This window comes from Bos mutus, chromosome 7, assembly GCF_027580195.1.
Source record: "Bos mutus isolate GX-2022 chromosome 7, NWIPB_WYAK_1.1, whole genome shotgun sequence".
NCBI classification, from domain to species: domain Eukaryota; kingdom Metazoa; phylum Chordata; class Mammalia; order Artiodactyla; family Bovidae; genus Bos; species Bos mutus.
Window position 1 is genome coordinate 78,465,214 of NC_091623.1, and position 16,837 is coordinate 78,482,050.

The 16,837-nt window shown below is 57.0% G+C and overlaps 1 protein-coding gene across 4 annotated transcripts; it reads left to right on the forward strand.

Annotated features, from left to right (window-relative positions):
• The first annotated feature begins 211 nt into the window (after positions 1-211).
• On the forward strand, positions 212-11,473 carry FGFR4 (fibroblast growth factor receptor 4). 4 transcript variants are annotated; one of them, XM_005904593.2, is made up of 18 exons: positions 213-344; positions 2,918-3,060; positions 3,719-3,979; positions 4,067-4,147; positions 4,258-4,424; positions 4,938-5,061; positions 5,586-5,776; positions 5,903-6,041; positions 6,587-6,780; positions 6,890-7,035; positions 7,121-7,242; positions 8,440-8,550; positions 8,639-8,829; positions 9,172-9,294; positions 9,377-9,447; positions 9,659-9,796; positions 10,064-10,169; positions 10,276-11,471. In XM_005904593.2, exons 2-18 carry the CDS (start codon positions 2,970-2,972, stop codon positions 10,417-10,419), a joined length of 2,400 nt encoding a protein of 799 aa, XP_005904655.2. In that variant the 5' UTR covers positions 213-344; positions 2,918-2,969; the 3' UTR covers positions 10,420-11,471. The 4 variants fall into 4 exon arrangements, with proteins under 4 accessions (XP_070230230.1, XP_005904655.2, XP_070230228.1 ...); XM_070374129.1 differs by lacking the exon at positions 2,918-3,060 and having other exon boundaries at positions 212-344; positions 10,276-11,473; XM_070374127.1 differs by lacking the exon at positions 213-344 and having other exon boundaries at positions 379-3,060.
• Positions 11,474-16,837: the final 5,364 nt, after the last annotated feature.

Sequence of the window (16,837 nt, forward strand, 5' to 3'; positions counted from 1 at the left end):
AGGCGCAGTTGAGTTCGAGGAGTCTCCAGGTACGCGAGACGCTGTACCACCCACCAGCTGTCAGGAGCTGGTCCCGGCTGGGCGGGACCCGAGATGGGCGGGGCGCTGGGCTGTTCCCCGCCAAGCCGCTGTTAAGGACAGAGTTGGTCCAGGAGGGGCGGAGCCCGAAGTAGGTGAAACCCGAGGTGGGCGGGGCGCTGGGCTACCCGTGGCCACGCCGCTGTCTCGGGTACATTCCTGGCTCTGCGGCCGGGGGCTGCGCAACTCCCGAGCAGTCTTCTGTCTCCGCTGGGCGTGGGGGTCGGGGCTGGCGGGAGCTGAGAGCGAGGCCGCGGAGGACCCAGGTAAGTCGGGACGTTGTGCCAGTCGCGGGACCACTGAGGTTCGAGGTGAGCCGGGATCCCGTGCAGGCCCGTGCTGCGCTCCCAGCCGCCAGGGGGCGAGCGTCAGCGGGGCTCCGGGAGCTGACCCCTCCCAGCACTAGGGACCTGGGCGTCCGCTCGGCGTGGGGGTGAAGGAGAAGGTAAATCAGTAACCCGTATCGCACACAGGGCCTTTTGTCCCGCTCCGTCCAAAGAGCACCCTGGCCGCGGAGCTGGTTACTCATTGCCCACCAGGGCGGGGGCGGGCGGACTGTCCCTGCAGCTCCTTTGGAGACCCGCCGACTGGCACTGCTCCCCAGGGTGGCCCGATAGAGGCGGAGGAAGGACGCGCTGGTCCCTCGGCTGCTGGACGGTCTGCTTGCCCCAAATAGAGAGATGAGGAAGCTGAGGCTCCGAGAGGTGCAATTACTTGCCCAGGCTCTCCCAGCGCTTGAGTGCGGGAGACTGGAGAACCCAGAACTACCTGATGTCAGAGTCAGACCCTTCGACCCCAGGTGCAGGGCAGTCTGTCCCGTCAGCCGCCCGGGTGACCCGACTAAGTGAGGTCAGGGTAGCCCCGGAGTGGGAATAGAATCCCTGGGCCTCCCACTCCATTCCCAACCCAGAGAGCTACATCCTTGAAGAGCAGAGCAGGGTGAGGGGATTTCACAGAGGAGGGCAATGGAAAACGAAGGTGGGCACAGACAGAGCACAGATTGTGGCACCTGAGCCAGGTAGAGAAGTGGGGTCACAGAGGTATGGGCAAGAGAGAAGACATGCCCAGTTCTGAAAGCCAATGACTTCTCAGTGCTGAAGAAGCAGACTGTGTGGCCAATGAGAATGACCGGGGCAAGGAGGGAGGCCTTGGGCGCTGGATAAACAGTGTGGACTGGATGCTGCTGCACACAGGCAGCCATTATGGGCTTGTAAGCTGGTGGGTGTTGAGCAGGGGGGACATGACAGGCTCATAAATTTCTAAAACCCTGCTGGAGAATTAAGGGAGATGTTTGCAAAGGCCCAAGCTAGAGATGCCCGTCGCCTGCTCTGGGTTCAGGCAGGGAAGGTGAGATGGGCTGGAGAGGGACTGGACAAGTGATGCCCCAGCTGTGGGGGCAGCCCAAAGAAGAAACCGTTTGAAGGGGGAGATGATGGCTTTGGCCAGGACAAGCTAAGCGCCCCCCGCCTCAGAACTCAGGACAGGGGGAGCAGTGGCTGAGGAGGAGTGCAGTGAGATACCTGAGTGAGGTGGATGCAGAGACCTCAGTGACACCTGTTACTCAGCCCCACGTGATAGCCAGCAGGCCCCTGGAACTATACTAGTCACCCTCTTCCCCTGCCAGCTGAGCCTCAGGTTTGAGTGTTCCTTTTGGTGGATGGAGACATCGTTGATAGTGTTTGGAGGAGAGTACCTAGATGGGGTGGAAGTGTACATCACACCTGCTAGGAACAGCACTGGAATTGGAGGTGACTGGCTGAGGGCAGACGCAGGATAACAGTCATGGAGAGGGGAAAGGGAAGAAAACACTGCCGCATCCTGTGCGCCTGGCCCTACATATGTTCTCTTTTATCCTCAAAGCAGTCCTGTAAGGACAGCAGCCCAGAGAGGGACAGTGATTTGCACTTGGTAAGAGTCAGGATTTGAAGTTGGCTCTGTCAGACACTAGAGTCTACCTGCTTGACAAGAGCTTGTGTCACCTCTGATGGAGTTGCAGGGGCACAAAAAACAGAAGTATCCCCAGAATGCAATTCTGGCTCAGAATTTTTCCTGGCCATGGGATATATGGCCTTGTTAGCAGTGAGCACCCTGCCACTGCAGAGCTTCTTGGGTGGCTCAGATGGTAAAGAATCCACCCGCAATGTGGGAGACCTGGGTTTGATCCCTGGGTCAGGAAGATCCCCTGGAGAAGGCAGTGGCAACCCACTCCAGTATTCTTGCCTGGAGAATCCCCGTGGACTGAGGAGACTGGCAGGCTACAGTCCATGGGGTCGCAAAGAGTCAAACACGACTGAGCGACTAAGCACACACCCACCCTGCCACTATAGGTCTCCGAAGCTGGTCATGGAAATGTAAGCAATGCTCTAAGGAGTGGGGGTCAGATCAGATAACATCCAAATGCTGAAGCTTGGCCTTGTATTATATTTCAGATTTTTTTTTTTTTTTGGCTCTTCAGTAATACATTTATTCAGCAAAAAATAAATTATGTGTGCTGAGAGGGAGAAGATGTGTCTCCATTCTCTGTTTCCCTCCAAGCAAAGAATTCCAAAACTGCCCTTTCTGTGAATTTGTGCCAAGGAAGGTCTCAGCAGGACCCAAGAAGGGCAGGAAGCCCAGCCCCCTTCCAGCAACCCCCCCACCCCACCCCCAACCTACCATGGGGAAGCCTTGAGCTCTGGTTAACGGCAGAGCTGGTTCTAGTCTTTGCTCTGACGCTGCCTGTCGGGCTTGGACAAGTCAGCCAGCCATTTCTTGTCTCAGTTTCCTCATCTGCAAAATAGGAGCAGAGAGGCAGCCAAGGTGTGGGTCTAGTAGGAGTTCTTCACCCTCTCTGTTTCAGAAAGGCAGTCATAGGAGGCCCAGCCTGGGTCCTCGAGAGCGGCAGGAAGGAGATGCGGCTGCTGTTGGTCCTCCTGGGGGTCCTGCTGGGGGCACCTGGGGCTCCAGCTTTGTCCTTTGAGGCCTCTGAGGAAACGGAGCTGGGTATGGCCTCTAAGAAGGGAGAGGGTGGCCGGGGTGGGAAGAGTGGGCCTCAGGAGGGGGCTGCTGGCTGAGCAAGGCTGGAGAGGATCCTGGCCTAGGCCCTGAGGAGGTGGCAGCAGGGCAGGACTCAGCCGTGGAGACTTGGTGTCTGGCTCCCAGCAAGCGTCCACCTATCTCTGTGTCCCCAAGAGAGGACTGGCCTTGCAGGGTGCAGGGCCCCGAGCTGGGCCGCAGAGCTGGTGGTGAGCCCCTTGGTTGTGTGCGTGTGTGTATGTGCGCGCGTGTGTTCTGTGCACTGGGTGTGTGGGACTTGGGGGGCCCCACCAGCATGTGTGGTGTATGCACTGTGAGTGTGATGTGCCCCGGAGGTGTGGTGTGTGGCCTGTGCGTGGCACGTATAGCATGTGCCTTGTGTGTGTGTGTTCCTTAGACGGTGGCATGTCCAGTGCAGCATGTCTGCTATGTGCCGTGTGTGTGTGCTCTGCATCAGAGGGGTGGCATTTGCCCTGCACATAGCGTCTGCAGCATGTGGTTGTGTGTCCGTGAAGGGGCAGCAGGTGTTTAGCATGTGTCGAGCGTGCTCGTGTCTTGTGTGTGCAGCATGTTCTCTGTAGGCAGGGGGCTGCGGGGCTCACGGACCTCTGCCCTCGACCCGCAGAGCCCTGCCTGGCCCCCAGCCCGGAGCAGCAAGAGCAGGAGTTGATGGTGGCCCTTGGGCAGCCTGTGCGGTTATGCTGCGGGCGGGCTGAGCGCAGTGGCCACTGGTACAAGGAGGGCAGTCGCCTGACACCTGCTGGCCGGGTACGAGGCTGGAGAGGCCGCTTGGAGATTGCCAGCTTCCTACCCGAGGATGCTGGCCAGTACCTCTGCCTATCACGAGGCTCCTTGCTTCTGCACAACGTCACCTTGGTTGTGGACGGTAAGGGGGACCAGCAGAGGCTAAGGGATGCCTGGGGAGAGACTCTCTGTCCTGGGCCTTAAACGCCTCCTTCTGTCCCGGACATAGACTCCATGACCTCCAGCAATGGCGACGAGGACCCCAAGATCCACAGGGGCCCCTTGAATGGGCACGTTTACCCCCAGCAAGGTCAGTGTGAGTCCTCAAAGACCCTGCCTCCCTGCTGGCCACTGAGAACAGATCTGTGTGTGAACAGGTCTTCTAGTGGACACTGAATTCTCCCATCTCCTCCTCTTCAGCACCCTACTGGACGCACCCCCAGCGCATGGAGAAGAAACTGCATGCTGTGCCTGCCGGGAACACCGTCAAGTTCCGCTGTCCAGCTGCAGGCAACCCCATGCCCACCATCCGCTGGCTCAAGGATGGACAGGACTTCCACGGGGAGCATCGCATTGGAGGCATTCGGGTGAGTCTCTGGGTTCCCTCATCGGTGCCCTCAAGTCAAACCCACAGCTCTTTTTCTAATGAGAAACGCAGCCGAGGGCCCCAGAAGGGGCATGAGACCCTGGACATGGACAGCTCTGGGTCAAGTTCCCACTCTGCTGCTCCTTGGCAAGTGACTTAACCTGCCGACCTTAGCAACTCCATGTGTACAGTGGGAAGGATCACTGACCAGCAGGTATCAGTGTTTTAGCAGCCCATTTTCAGGATGAGACCACAACAGGGTCAGTTCCAAGCTGTTGTTTCAGAGGAAGCTGAGACTCAGAAAGGGCAAAAACTGGTTCAAGGTGGCCCAGCTTGGAAGAAGTAGAGCTAAAACTCAAAAGACTCAAACCCACGGTTTGGATATTTGGGGAGCCTTCTCCTTTGTCCCAAAGTCCCTACCCTTGGCATTGGTCTCCCCGGGGCTCAGAGAGCTTGAGAAGACCCCTGTGGGCACGGTTCGGTGGCCTCTCATGGATGCTTGCCTGCCCCCTAGCTGCGCCACCAGCACTGGAGCCTGGTGATGGAAAGCGTGGTGCCCTCTGACCGTGGCACGTACACCTGCCTCGTGGAGAATTCTTTGGGCAGCATCCGCTATAGCTACCTGCTGGACGTGCTGGGTGAGTGGGTGGGCAGGCAGGTGAGGTGGCGTGGGGGTGGGAGCCCTGTCCCTGTCTTCAGGTGGGACCCAGTCTGACAAGCCAGATGGACTTAGTCTTAGGCAACTCACTCAAGCTACTCAAAGTGTCCAGGTGGGTCCGAGGGAAGCACAGGGAATAACGTGGGCTTGAAGAAGCAGGGCCCAGCTGAGGTGGGGAAATGGGAAAGACATCCAGGCAGAGGACACAGGTGGAGCCAAGGCCCTAGGCATGAAGAATACAATGCTTCTGTGGGGAGGTATATGCCTAGGTTGTGGGATTTAAGCAGAGAGCCAGACCTGGAGGGTTTTTGAGTGCTTGGCTGAGAAGTTCTCCTTGTCCCCAAAGGCAATGGGGAGCCACGGAAGGTTTGAATGGTATAAGGAGGGGATGAACAAGGTCTGAGCTGAGTATCAGGAAGGTTCCTCCCTTGAGCTGGGGGGTAGGCGGGAGGCAGGTAGGTGCCACCGATCAGGGCTGACAGCCTGGCCCGGCCTCACCCCCAGAGCGGTCCCCGCACCGGCCCATCCTTCAGGCAGGGCTCCCAGCCAACACCACGGCTGTGGTGGGCAGTGACGTGGAACTGCTCTGCAAGGTGTACAGCGACGCCCAGCCCCACATCCAGTGGCTGAAGCACATCGTCATCAACGGCAGCAGCTTCGGTGCCGACGGCTTCCCCTATGTGCAAGTCTTAAAGGTCTAGTCCCTGCTGGCACCTGATTCCACCATCCTCCCACGGGGGTGGGGAGTCCCCAGCTCGCTTCCTGGCCACAGCAGGACCCCAGGCCCTGCTGTGACCCCTGAGTGTATCCCCCATCCCCAGACAGCGGACATCAATAGCTCAGAGGTGGAGGTCTTGTACCTTCGGAATGTATCTGCTGAGGATGCAGGCGAGTACACCTGCCTGGCGGGCAACTCCATCGGCCTTTCCTACCAGTCGGCCTGGCTCACGGTGCTGCCAGGTGAGCTTCTGCAGTGGTCCAGCCATGGACTGTGACCTGCTGGATAGAGAGAGTCTTCCTTGGTCTGTGAGATATGGATTTGGGATGTGGCGTGTGGATTTGGGATTCTGCATGCATGTCCTGCTATGCATGTCCACATACGACTGTCTGTGCGACCCTCTGGGACATGGGTATGCAGTGCTGTGCTGTGCTTAGTCTCTCAGTCATGTCCGACTCTTTGTGACCCCACGGACTGTAGCCCATCGGCTCCTCTGTCCATGGGGATTCTCCAGGCTAGAATACTGGAGTGGGTTGCCACGCCCTCCTCCAGGTGACCTTCCCAACCCAGGGATCGAAGCCAGGTCTCCCACATTGCAAGTGGATTCTATATTGTCTAAGCCATCAGGGAAGTCTGTGGGTACGCAGGACGGGGTATCAATGCAGTTTTACTGCTGTGTGTCTCTCTGTGTGAGGAGCTACAAGGGCCTCAGTGAGAAGGGGTGGGGCCAGCCATCTGACTGCTGACTGACCAATCAGTTTCTGTCCATGTGTCCATCTGCGGGCAGAGGAGGATCTCACGTGGTCAGCGACAGCACCCGAAGGCAGGTACACGGACATCATCCTGTACTCGTCAGGCTCTCTGGCTTTGATCGTGTTCCTGCTGCTGGTCGGGCTATATCGCAGGCAGACGCTCCTCACCCGACACCACCGACAGCCCGCCACCGTGCAGAAGTTGTCTCGCTTTCCTCTGGCCCGACAGGTATCCAGCGTGCTGTCCCCCACCTCCGTGTTCTCATAGCAAAGGCTCAGGGCCTACGTTCCCACCCCAGCTCAGCTTCAGCAGACCGACCAAGTCTCTCCCTTTGCAGTTCTCGCTGGAGTCAGGCTCCTCAGCCAAGTCAAGCTTGTCCCTGGTGCGGGGTGTCCGTCTCTCCTCCAGCGGCCCCCCCTTGCTCGCTGGCCTCGTGAGTCTCGACCTGCCTCTTGACCCGCTGTGGGAGTTCCCCCGGGACAGGTATGCCATGCCGAGTGAGCATGGGGATCAGACCCTGTGCGGGAGTGATGCCTGGTGGCTGAGGCCTCGTCTCTCTCATCTCCAGGCTGGTGCTGGGAAAGCCCCTGGGCGAGGGCTGCTTTGGGCAGGTGGTGTGCGCAGAGGCCTTCGGCATGGACCCCACCCGGCCAGACCAAGCCAGCACCGTGGCTGTCAAGATGCTTAAGGGTGAGTGTGGCAGCTTGTGGGAGACCCTATGACCTTGGCAGTAACAGACAGGGCTCAGGGTGCTAGTGGGTGAGGACCAGGAAAGGTTGTTACTGCCCCCACTCCTTGGGCCCAGTGCCCAGATGTGCCACCAACCCTGGCAGGTCATTTATGAGCTTCGATTTCCTCACAGGTCACATGGGATAAATAATAGTCCCCACCTCCCAGCCTGAGGTTAGTGGAAAATGACACCTAAAATCTTCACTACGGGGATGATGGTGACCACAGAGTTTAGGGTGATGGGTCTGCTACCCTGTGTCAGCTTTGACCTCAAATAACCTTGTTAGCCTTGAAGGCCTCCACCTCAACCCCATGATTCCCCCCCAGATTGCACCCTTGGTCTCCCCCAGGCCCTTCCCAGATCTCCCCCTGTGTCCACCACTCTCTCAAAGAACAGCCCAAGCAGCAGCCCCAGGAGGCTCAGGACACCCGGGCGGGACCCACCATCGAGGCCTCTCACTGCTATTCCTCAGCCCCCTCTACAAAAGTGGCCCAAACTGCTGTTCCACTCCCGCCAGCCCCTCCTTTCTGCACAGCTGGGGCCACCTGGCACTTTCTGGGAGGCAGGGATTGAGAAATGTGCATTGTGAGGTCTGGCGGGGAGGGTATGTCATTGGCCCAGGGCCACAGGTCAGCCCCAGGGGTTCAGCCCCTGGTCCTTAGCTTTCTCAAGAGAAACTAGAGCAGCTTCTTCCTGGCCTCCCCTGGCTGCGCCCTACCAGCAGCTCCCTGAACTCCCAGGCCAGATGGACGCCAGGCCCTGGTCGGACAGACCTCAGGGCGCCAGCCTACTTCCCGCCTCCAGGAGCTGTCACCCCATTCGGGGACTAATGCCAAGTCCTCCAGACGGAGCTTCCTTCCTGTTCAGAGCTCTTTCCCCTCCCTCCTTTTTCCTGGTTGCACTCACTGGTGGGCCTAACACTTTTAGATCCTGATCTTGTCGCATCCTTGCAACTGCTATGAGAGTAGGGCATAATCCATCGTCCCATTTCATACAAGAGGATCCTGAGGTTCAGAGAAGTTAAGAGACTGTTTCAAGGCCACACAGCCTAGCAGAGATTCAGGCCCAGACCTTCCTGGCATGGAATTTAGGGCTCCATGTCCTGTCCCCAACCCAAAGCCTCCCTTATGTAATCACCCTGGCTGTCATCCTCGCAGACAACGCCTCCGACAAGGACTTGGCAGACCTGGTCTCTGAGATGGAGGTGATGAAGCTGATTGGCCGACACAAGAACATTATCAACCTGCTGGGTGTCTGCACCCAGGAAGGTGGGAGCGGGGCGGGGTGAGGGACAGGGACGGTGGGGGCATGGAGCCACAGCCTTGTCAGCTTCCCTGTCGCCCCTCTCCTCTGCAGGGCCCTTGTACGTGATCGTGGAGTGTGCTGCCAAGGGCAACCTGCGGGAGTTCCTGCGGGCCCGCCGCCCCCCAGGCCCTGACCTCAGCCCTGACGGGCCTCGGAGCAGCGAGGGGCCGCTCTCCTTCCCTGCCCTGGTCTCCTGCGCCTACCAGGTGGCCCGGGGCATGCAGTACCTGGAGTCCCGGAAGGTAATGACCCATCCCCGCACTTCCATGCCTTGTGTTAAATGCCACCAACTTCTCCCTCTCTCCTCTTTTTCCTTACTCTAAGCGTCCTTGAGTCCTTCTGTACTGCCTCATCTATATGCAGTTAACACTGCATGTTCCCATTCCTTCCTATCCCACAGGCAGGAGCGGTGGTGCAAGAGACAAGGTGTGGGCCCTGAAGTTAGTTGGCTTATGTTTCCCCTCTCTCAACTTCCCCATCTGTAAAATGGGTGGATGATTCCCACTCATCGGGTTGCTGTGAGGTCCCCTGTGCCCATTTCCCAGTCATGTGTCCTCAATCTAAGACCCCTGCCCCGCCCCCAGTGCATCCACCGGGACCTGGCTGCCCGCAATGTACTGGTGACCGAGGACAACGTGATGAAGATTGCAGACTTCGGGCTGGCCCGTGGCATCCACCACATTGACTACTACAAGAAAACTAGCAACGTAAGGGAGGCGGGGCGCAGCTGATTGGGGCTAGGCACTGGGACCCGTGGCCCTTGGCAGCAGTGTGCCCTCTTCCCTCCAGGGCCGCCTGCCTGTCAAGTGGATGGCACCAGAGGCCTTGTTTGACAGAGTCTACACACACCAGAGTGATGTGTGAGTCCTGGAAGCTGGGCCCTGGGATATATCTACAGGCAACCTTTGTCCTTCTAAAGCCCTTGCCCTGGGTCTGAGTGGGACCAGACCTCTAAAAGAAGCCCGTATTCCTACCCACATGGTGGATCATAGTTGTGGGGTCCCCTATCCTAGCCGCAGGGTTAGTGGGTGAAGCTGTACCCTGCTGAGCCTGGGTTCTGCCTCCATCCAGGTGGTCGTTTGGAATCCTGCTGTGGGAGATCTTCACCCTCGGGGGCTCCCCATACCCTGGCATCCCCGTGGAGGAGCTGTTCTCGCTGCTACGAGAGGGGCATCGGATGGACCGGCCCCCACACTGCCCCCCAGAGCTGTGAGGCCTCACCCCACTCTCCCTCACTTTCTAGTCCTCATTCTCTGTCCTAACCTTGACCTCACGGTCCAGTCATACAGAGTGGTCAGCCCTCACTCATGGTCACCCCCCACTCATGGTCACCCCCTCTTCAGCCAGGCAGGGAAGGCCTGGCAGGGTACTCGTTTGCTGAATGGCCTCACCTTGTGTCAAACCCTCCTACCCCCTCACCACACCCCCTCACCCAGGCCCTAGGCTCCTTCTGACCCTCCCCCGCCCCTCCCCCAGATACGGGCTGATGCGCGAGTGCTGGCACGCAGCACCCTCTCAGAGGCCCACTTTCAAGCAACTGGTGGAGGCACTGGACAAGGTCCTGCTGGCCGTCTCTGAGGAGGTACTGTGCCCCTATGGTCCCAAGACCGCCCCCCGCCCCCATGCCCACTGCCCTCTGGGCCTCATCCCACCTGACCACCAGGGCTGACCAACACTGTTCCCCACAGTACCTCGACCTCCGCCTAACCTTTGGACCCTACTCCCCTGCCGGCGGGGACGCCAGCAGCACCTGCTCCTCTAGCGACTCTGTCTTCAGCCACGACCCCCTACCACTGAGGCCCAGCTCCTTCTTCCCTGGGGTGCAGACGTGAGCAGAGGCACAGGCTGTATGGGCAGGGTCAGCTGCCAGCCTTGGGCCTCCTGGCTCAACTGAAACCAGGTGGCACTCGTCCTTGGCAGCCCCAGGCCCTGACCTAAGGGTACTATCCCAGATCTCTGGTTCTGTTTGGGGGAGGTCTGTCCTTGGTCCTGGGGTCCCTAGCCTCGAGACTTCCTTCTCTGGCCTCTGGGTCTCAAGCCAGAGTTCAATCCCAGCCTCAAGGCCCTGTTCTTTGGAGTCGTGGCCCCAGTGTTCTAATGGCTTGTTAAGGTTCTGCTTGGACTTCTGGGCCTTGGTAGAAGTTCTTGTTCCAGGGCTTTGGTTGGACCTGGCTGCAGGGCTGTCTTAAACCTCCCCGCTTCCCCATACCAAGAGAGGTCTTAGACCTCTGAACCCCACTTCCCCAGGCCTCCCCCGCCTCCCTCTGCTGCTTGTCCCAGCATCTTGATGGAAGGAGTGCTCGTGCCCACCCCATCCCCACACCGCCCCGTGCTGGCTGAGAGGCTGGGAGCCTGCCAAAACACAGAAGCAAATGACCTTTTATAAATTATTGTTTTGAAATGAACTTCCGTGTGCCTGCCTGGTGTCTTCCCCACAGCGGATGGAGGGGGAACAGGGTGGAGAGATCCCTGAGCTGGGAGTTTTGCTGGGGATGACACAGATGGAGGGCTCCACGCCAGGCCCTGGGTGAATATCCACCTCCAGCTGCCTTGGGGTGGACCCAGGAGACTTTGTGCCCCTCTGTCTTGGTTTGTCTGTCTCAGCAGCCTCGTCGGATATACGATAGTGTGAAAGCGTGCTAACTGGCAGGTGAGTCCACATGGCACCATCCACTTGGTGGAACTCCTGTACCCTCTGCACATGTGTTATGTGCATACGTGCCCAGGACTGTCCCCAAGGGAGTTGGCAGCACCCCGCCCCCATCTGCTCAGCATTAACCAAGCTGACCGTTAACACAGCATGAAAGCCTGAAACTCAGCTTCGAGGCTGCTGCCCGCTCCCACGCTCTGCCGCTCAGGGTGGGGGCTCTGCCCACCCCGCCCCACCCTGGCCAGTCTCCCAGGCAGCAGCTGGTTGCCGCCTGGCTGGGCTGCAGCTGTCTCTGCCTGCCTGGTCCTCCCCTGGGGAGGCCGTCATGGCCCTGTTCTCAAACACCCTCTGGGGGAGGGTGGAGAGATCAGCTTCTCAGGGCTCTAAGCCTGGAACTTCTCCGGCTCCATCCCAGCAGTCACTGCTGCTCTTCAGCCCCCCAATCCACAGAAGAGGTTCCTGACCCAGTGCCTGGCACTCTCTGTGGCCCTGCTCGGCCCTGCTGAATCAGGAGCTCCCATCCAGGACAGACCCTTGGTGGAAGCTCCTGGGTTGCCCCCAGAACCTCTAGGGGATGGTGGCTGAAAGTACAAACAGGGTCAGAAGGGGCTAGGAATACGGATTTGGGACTAGGGCCATCCTGGAAGACGGAGCAGCAGCCACACTTCTCTTCCTAGTCCAGGTTTCCTCTTTGTCTCCTCTTTCTATTCCTCTTTGCCTCACTATGTCCCATCTTCCTGCACAAAACTGTACCTCCTCCAGGAGCCCCCATCTTGGAGAAGGCACCAGAGAAAAACCCAGGGAGTCTTCCCTGACCACTTCTTTTCCCTCAGGAGCCCTGTTCCCCAACAGAATGAGAGAAAACTGGACTTGGAGCTAGGAAGTTCAGAGTTGCCACTTCCACGGTCCCATGGCCACTGTTCTCACTTATTGATCATCACTCTTCACCCACACGAGTGGTGTAGTCCTGCTTGCTTACCTCCAGGGGTTAGGGTTTAGGATGAAATGAGTCTCAGATGAGCACATGCTTGGGGAAGGACGCCCTGCAGAGTTCACATGGGTTATGCTGAGTGTTTCCCTAAGAATTGGTGAAATTCGCCTTTGCCGCATCCCTGAGTCTCAGGGCTGCCTCAAAGGGTCTCCTTCCTGCCCAAGGTCTCCTCCATCCCCTCCCCTCCTATTCCCTTGCAGGTGGCTCCACAGACAGCTTCCAAAAGCAGCTCTTGGCTTACGTTCCTCCTCCACTCAAGAACCCCCTCTGGCTCCCAGGAGTCCTCCAAACTTTCTGACTGAGCCCCTATCTCCCACTGAGGTCATTGGCTAGTGACTGCCTTCATTAACCTAGTCAAACACAGGACAGGCAGATCCCTCAAAGCCCACCCAGGGAAGAAAAGGGCTGGGAGGCTAGAGCAGTGCGTAAGGACAAGGGAGTGGCAAATGAGAACCCCCATTTTCCACTTTCCCACCGTGAGCCCACTGCTGTGCTAGGCTCAGCACAGTGGAGGGAGAGGCCCACCACTGTCTCTCATCGCAGCCTTGCCAGATATTGAGACCCTAAGGACTGCAACCTGCCAGGCTCCTCTGTCCACAGGATTCTACAGGCAAGAAAACTGGAGTGAGTGGCAACGTCCTCCTCCAGGGGATCTTCCCAACCCAGGGATCGAAGCCAAGTCTCTTATGTCTCCTGCATTGGCAGACGGGTTTTTTACCACTAGCACCACCTGGGAAGCCCAGATAAAGATTGGTTTTCCCAATTTAATGGTAGAGAAACTGAGGATATGACGGGCCCCAGGGTCATAAGGATTAGGGTCTAAGGAAGGAGCCCAGTTGATCCCCCACACCAGGTTCCCAGCAGGTCCTATGTACATGGGAGACTCATCAGAGTGATGGAGGCAGCTGCTGCCTGGTAGGTCCTGGGGTCCCAGAGGGGTTCAGCTGCCCCTCCCTGTGCCCCCTCCCTGCTAGCCTCTCTGGCAGGCACGTGCTTACTGGGCCTTTCCACATTCCTCACGTCCCATGTCAGAATGAGACAGATGCTACTAATTCCCCCATGCGAGCTTTGCTGCTCCATCCCCCCTCCCCCAAACTCGCTCTGGGCAGCGTGGCAGCATCTGGAGCTGACACCCTTGGTCTGCCTGGGTTCCAAGCAGCTTCTGAGCTAGTGCCCACCCACCACCACCAACTGCAAGAGCCTGTCCGAAAAGCACTGGGTCACCTCCGGACTCTGCCACTCGCTCGCTGCTTGGGTCAGCCAAAGGTTCTGGTAGGAGCAACAGACAGACGGCCACTCAGATCTCAGAAGCCAGAGCCAAGAGGCAGGAGGCTGCTGGGAGGGAATCAGTGCTTGGGAGGGAGGGGTAAGCTGGCCCTGGTAAGGGGGTTGGGAGGAGGTTGAGCTATGAGCTATGACTGAAGTTACCCTCTCTGAGCCTGAAGCACGGGAATGACAACATGCCTTGGAGAGTGGTAGGAAATGCTTGGTCAAAAATGGCTGTTGTTACATGGATTAGGAGGGCATGGCCCCCAGGTCTGGGTTGCCATGATCTCATGCCTTCTTTATGGCATCTCTTCCCTGGAAGGCATGCTTATCCCCATTGCCCAGATGAGGACACTGAGGCTCAGAACGAGGAAGTGACTGGCCTGAAGTTGTTAGTCACTCAGTCGTGTCTGACTCTTGTGCGACCCCATGGACTGCAGCCCACCTGGCTCTATCCATGGAATTCTCCAGGCAAGAATACTGGAGTGGGTTGCCATTTCCTCCTCCTCCCAAGGTCGCATGGGGGCAGTGAGAGAATCAGTGCTCAGGAACGGGTGCCTTTCCCACTGCAGGGGTTGTTCCCAAAGCCCTGGTGGCCCAGTCATTCCGAGGGCCAGGAGAGGCTCTGGATTTCCGCGAAGTAGAAATGGAATGTCCACACAAATGGATGGTCATTCATGACACCTAAGCACAGAGGTGCTGGGCCCAGCACTTTGAGCTCCAGCCCTGTGACCTTCATCTCTGCCACCTCTGGGCCTCACATGGGCTATTCCTTCTTCTCCCCTACTTAACTGGCCAAGCCCCTCATGCCCTTTATTTTTTTTTTTTTTTTCCTCATGCCCTTTAGATCTCACTTAAACCTCATTTTTGGGGGCAGCCTCCCCAAGGCCTCCTTCCAAGTTGCGCCCCACTTCATGCTTTCATTGCTATACAGCAGGATGCTCACAAGAATCTCCTTTCCCCAGTAGTGATCCCCAGGAAGCAAGCACTGCCTTGGTAGATTTTTAACCAGTAGTTCTAAAATTTTAGCATATATCAGAATTACCTGAAGAGTTTAGATTGCTGGGTCCTACCCCAGAATTTTGTATCTAGTAGGTTTGAGTATTCTTGCCTGGAGAATCCCCATGGACAGAGGAGCCTGGCAGGCTACAGTCCACAGGGTCACAAAAAGTGAGACCTGACCGAGCTACTAAGCACACACACACACACAGAGGTTTGAGGTAAATCCTGGAAATCTGCATTTCTAACAAGTTCCCAGGGGATGCTGCTGGTCTGAGGCCACACTTTGAGAACCACATTTTAGAGAGGGATTCTGTGCTCATGGTTTAAATAACTGAAACAAAAACTTGAATGGCACAAAATGTTTTCCATGAAAAACTATCCCCTTGTCCCACCCTCTTTGCTCCCAAGAAAAACTGCCCACATTTTCTAAGTCTTCTTGCATTGCTCCCCCCGTGTTTATGCAGCCCTTGATCCAGGGCAGCAGTTACTGTCCTTGCCCCCCAACTCCCATCCAGGGCAGCACCAGGCAGAACGGAGGACAGGTGGAGGAGACTCACCCCCCGGAACAGATACACTCAGGTGCGTACCACCACCGTCTGCCCCTTCCCACACTCTAGGACCCTAACTGGGAGCCCCCCTCCCATCCCTCCACCTGCTGTTGGATTTAGCCTAATCCCAGAGTATGTGTGTGAGGCAGCTGCAGTTCTCTCTGCAGGGAGAGGGCCCCTCCGGAGGAAATCTCCTTTTATTCTCTTGCTACCGAAATCTGACCTTCATCAGCACCTGGGCCCCTAGGCTGGGGCCTGTCCCCAAGAAGTGGCTGAGGAGATGGCGTGAAATTGCCAACAGCTGAACTCACCCAGCATTTTCCCGCATCCTCTCCTACTCAGTCGCCACTCACATTCCACAGCGCCAGTCCCTTCCAGGCCTCTGGTGCCAGCCTCTAGTTCTTGTGCTGCTGCTTGGGGCCTAGCCTGACCTGGCCCTACCAATTGCACCCACTGGCCCTGTGTCCTATGGCTGTGGGTGCGTCCCAACTCTCAATCTCCAGACCACTCTTATTCCCTTCAGGGCGTGGTTCGGCGTTCACCTCCTCCAAGAAGCCCACACTGATCTCACAGCACAGCCTAGGCATTGCGCTTCTATGTACAACTGGAGTGACCCATTTATGGCCCTCTCTGTCTCACTCAGGACAGGATCCTCATGGGCTCCCTCTTGAAGTCAGGTCCAGTGCAGGGCAGGCCCACAAAGGTTTGTGAAATGACTGAATGACCTGGTAAGGACGATGATGAGGCTCCTGGTCAGGGAGGTATAGGCCCTTTCCTTTCACAGCCGAGGACCCTAGGAAACCAGGTTCCAGGAGAGGAGGGTTGGCTTGGAAGACTGAGACAGCCAGACCCATATTGGACAGCACAGCTCTACAACCTTGCCAACGGGCTAGCCCTCAGATCCTGGGGGAATGAGGTTATTATAATTGCTGGGGGACTTACTGCATGCGCTAAGTATGGCTTCACTCACACAACTGAGCTTCTGCCTAGATGACCGTGGCCCCCTCCAAGTCACTGCTGAAAACAGACATGGACTATAGCCTGCCAGGCTCTTCTGTCCATGGAACTCTCCAGGCAAGAATGCTGGAGTGGGTAGTCACTTCCTTCTCCAGGGGATCTTCCTGGATTGAACCTGGGTCTCCTGCATTACAGGCAGATTCTTTACTGTCTGAGCTACCAGGGAAGCTCTGAAGCAGACAGGCTAGAGATAAATGATGGATGGCATAGAATTCTCTAAAGCAGCACTGGCAGGAGGACCTCTTGCAATGATGGAAATTATCCGTTTTGTCCAATACAGTAGCCACTGGCCATACATGGCTACTGAGCACTTGAAACGCAGCTCATGCGACTAAGGGATTGATTATTTTAGTTCATTTAAATACAAGTTTAAAGAGCTGTGCATTGACAAGACAGCTTCAGAGCCTTCACAAAGGGGCTCTTAAGTGTCCTGATAGGGAATTCTCTCCACCTGACAATGCTGAGGGGAAATTTTGAAATGAAGTGGTGTGCCCCCGTCCCCGTGAAGCACTTTCTCCAGTTGTGGGGATGCAATCACTTGTGAAGAGTGGGCACGCAGTCACTATGGCTGCTTCCTGGGAGAGGAACTCGGTGGATGGGGCACGGAGGGAGGGGACCTTTGTTTCTTTTGATTTTTAAACTTGATACGTGCATTGTTATTTACCAAAATTGAAATTTTTTAAAAAAATATATAAAGGCAGCAGATGTATCAATACTATTCTTATATTTACTGTGTTTACTTAATATTGTGTAATAAAAATTTTGCATATTAAAAA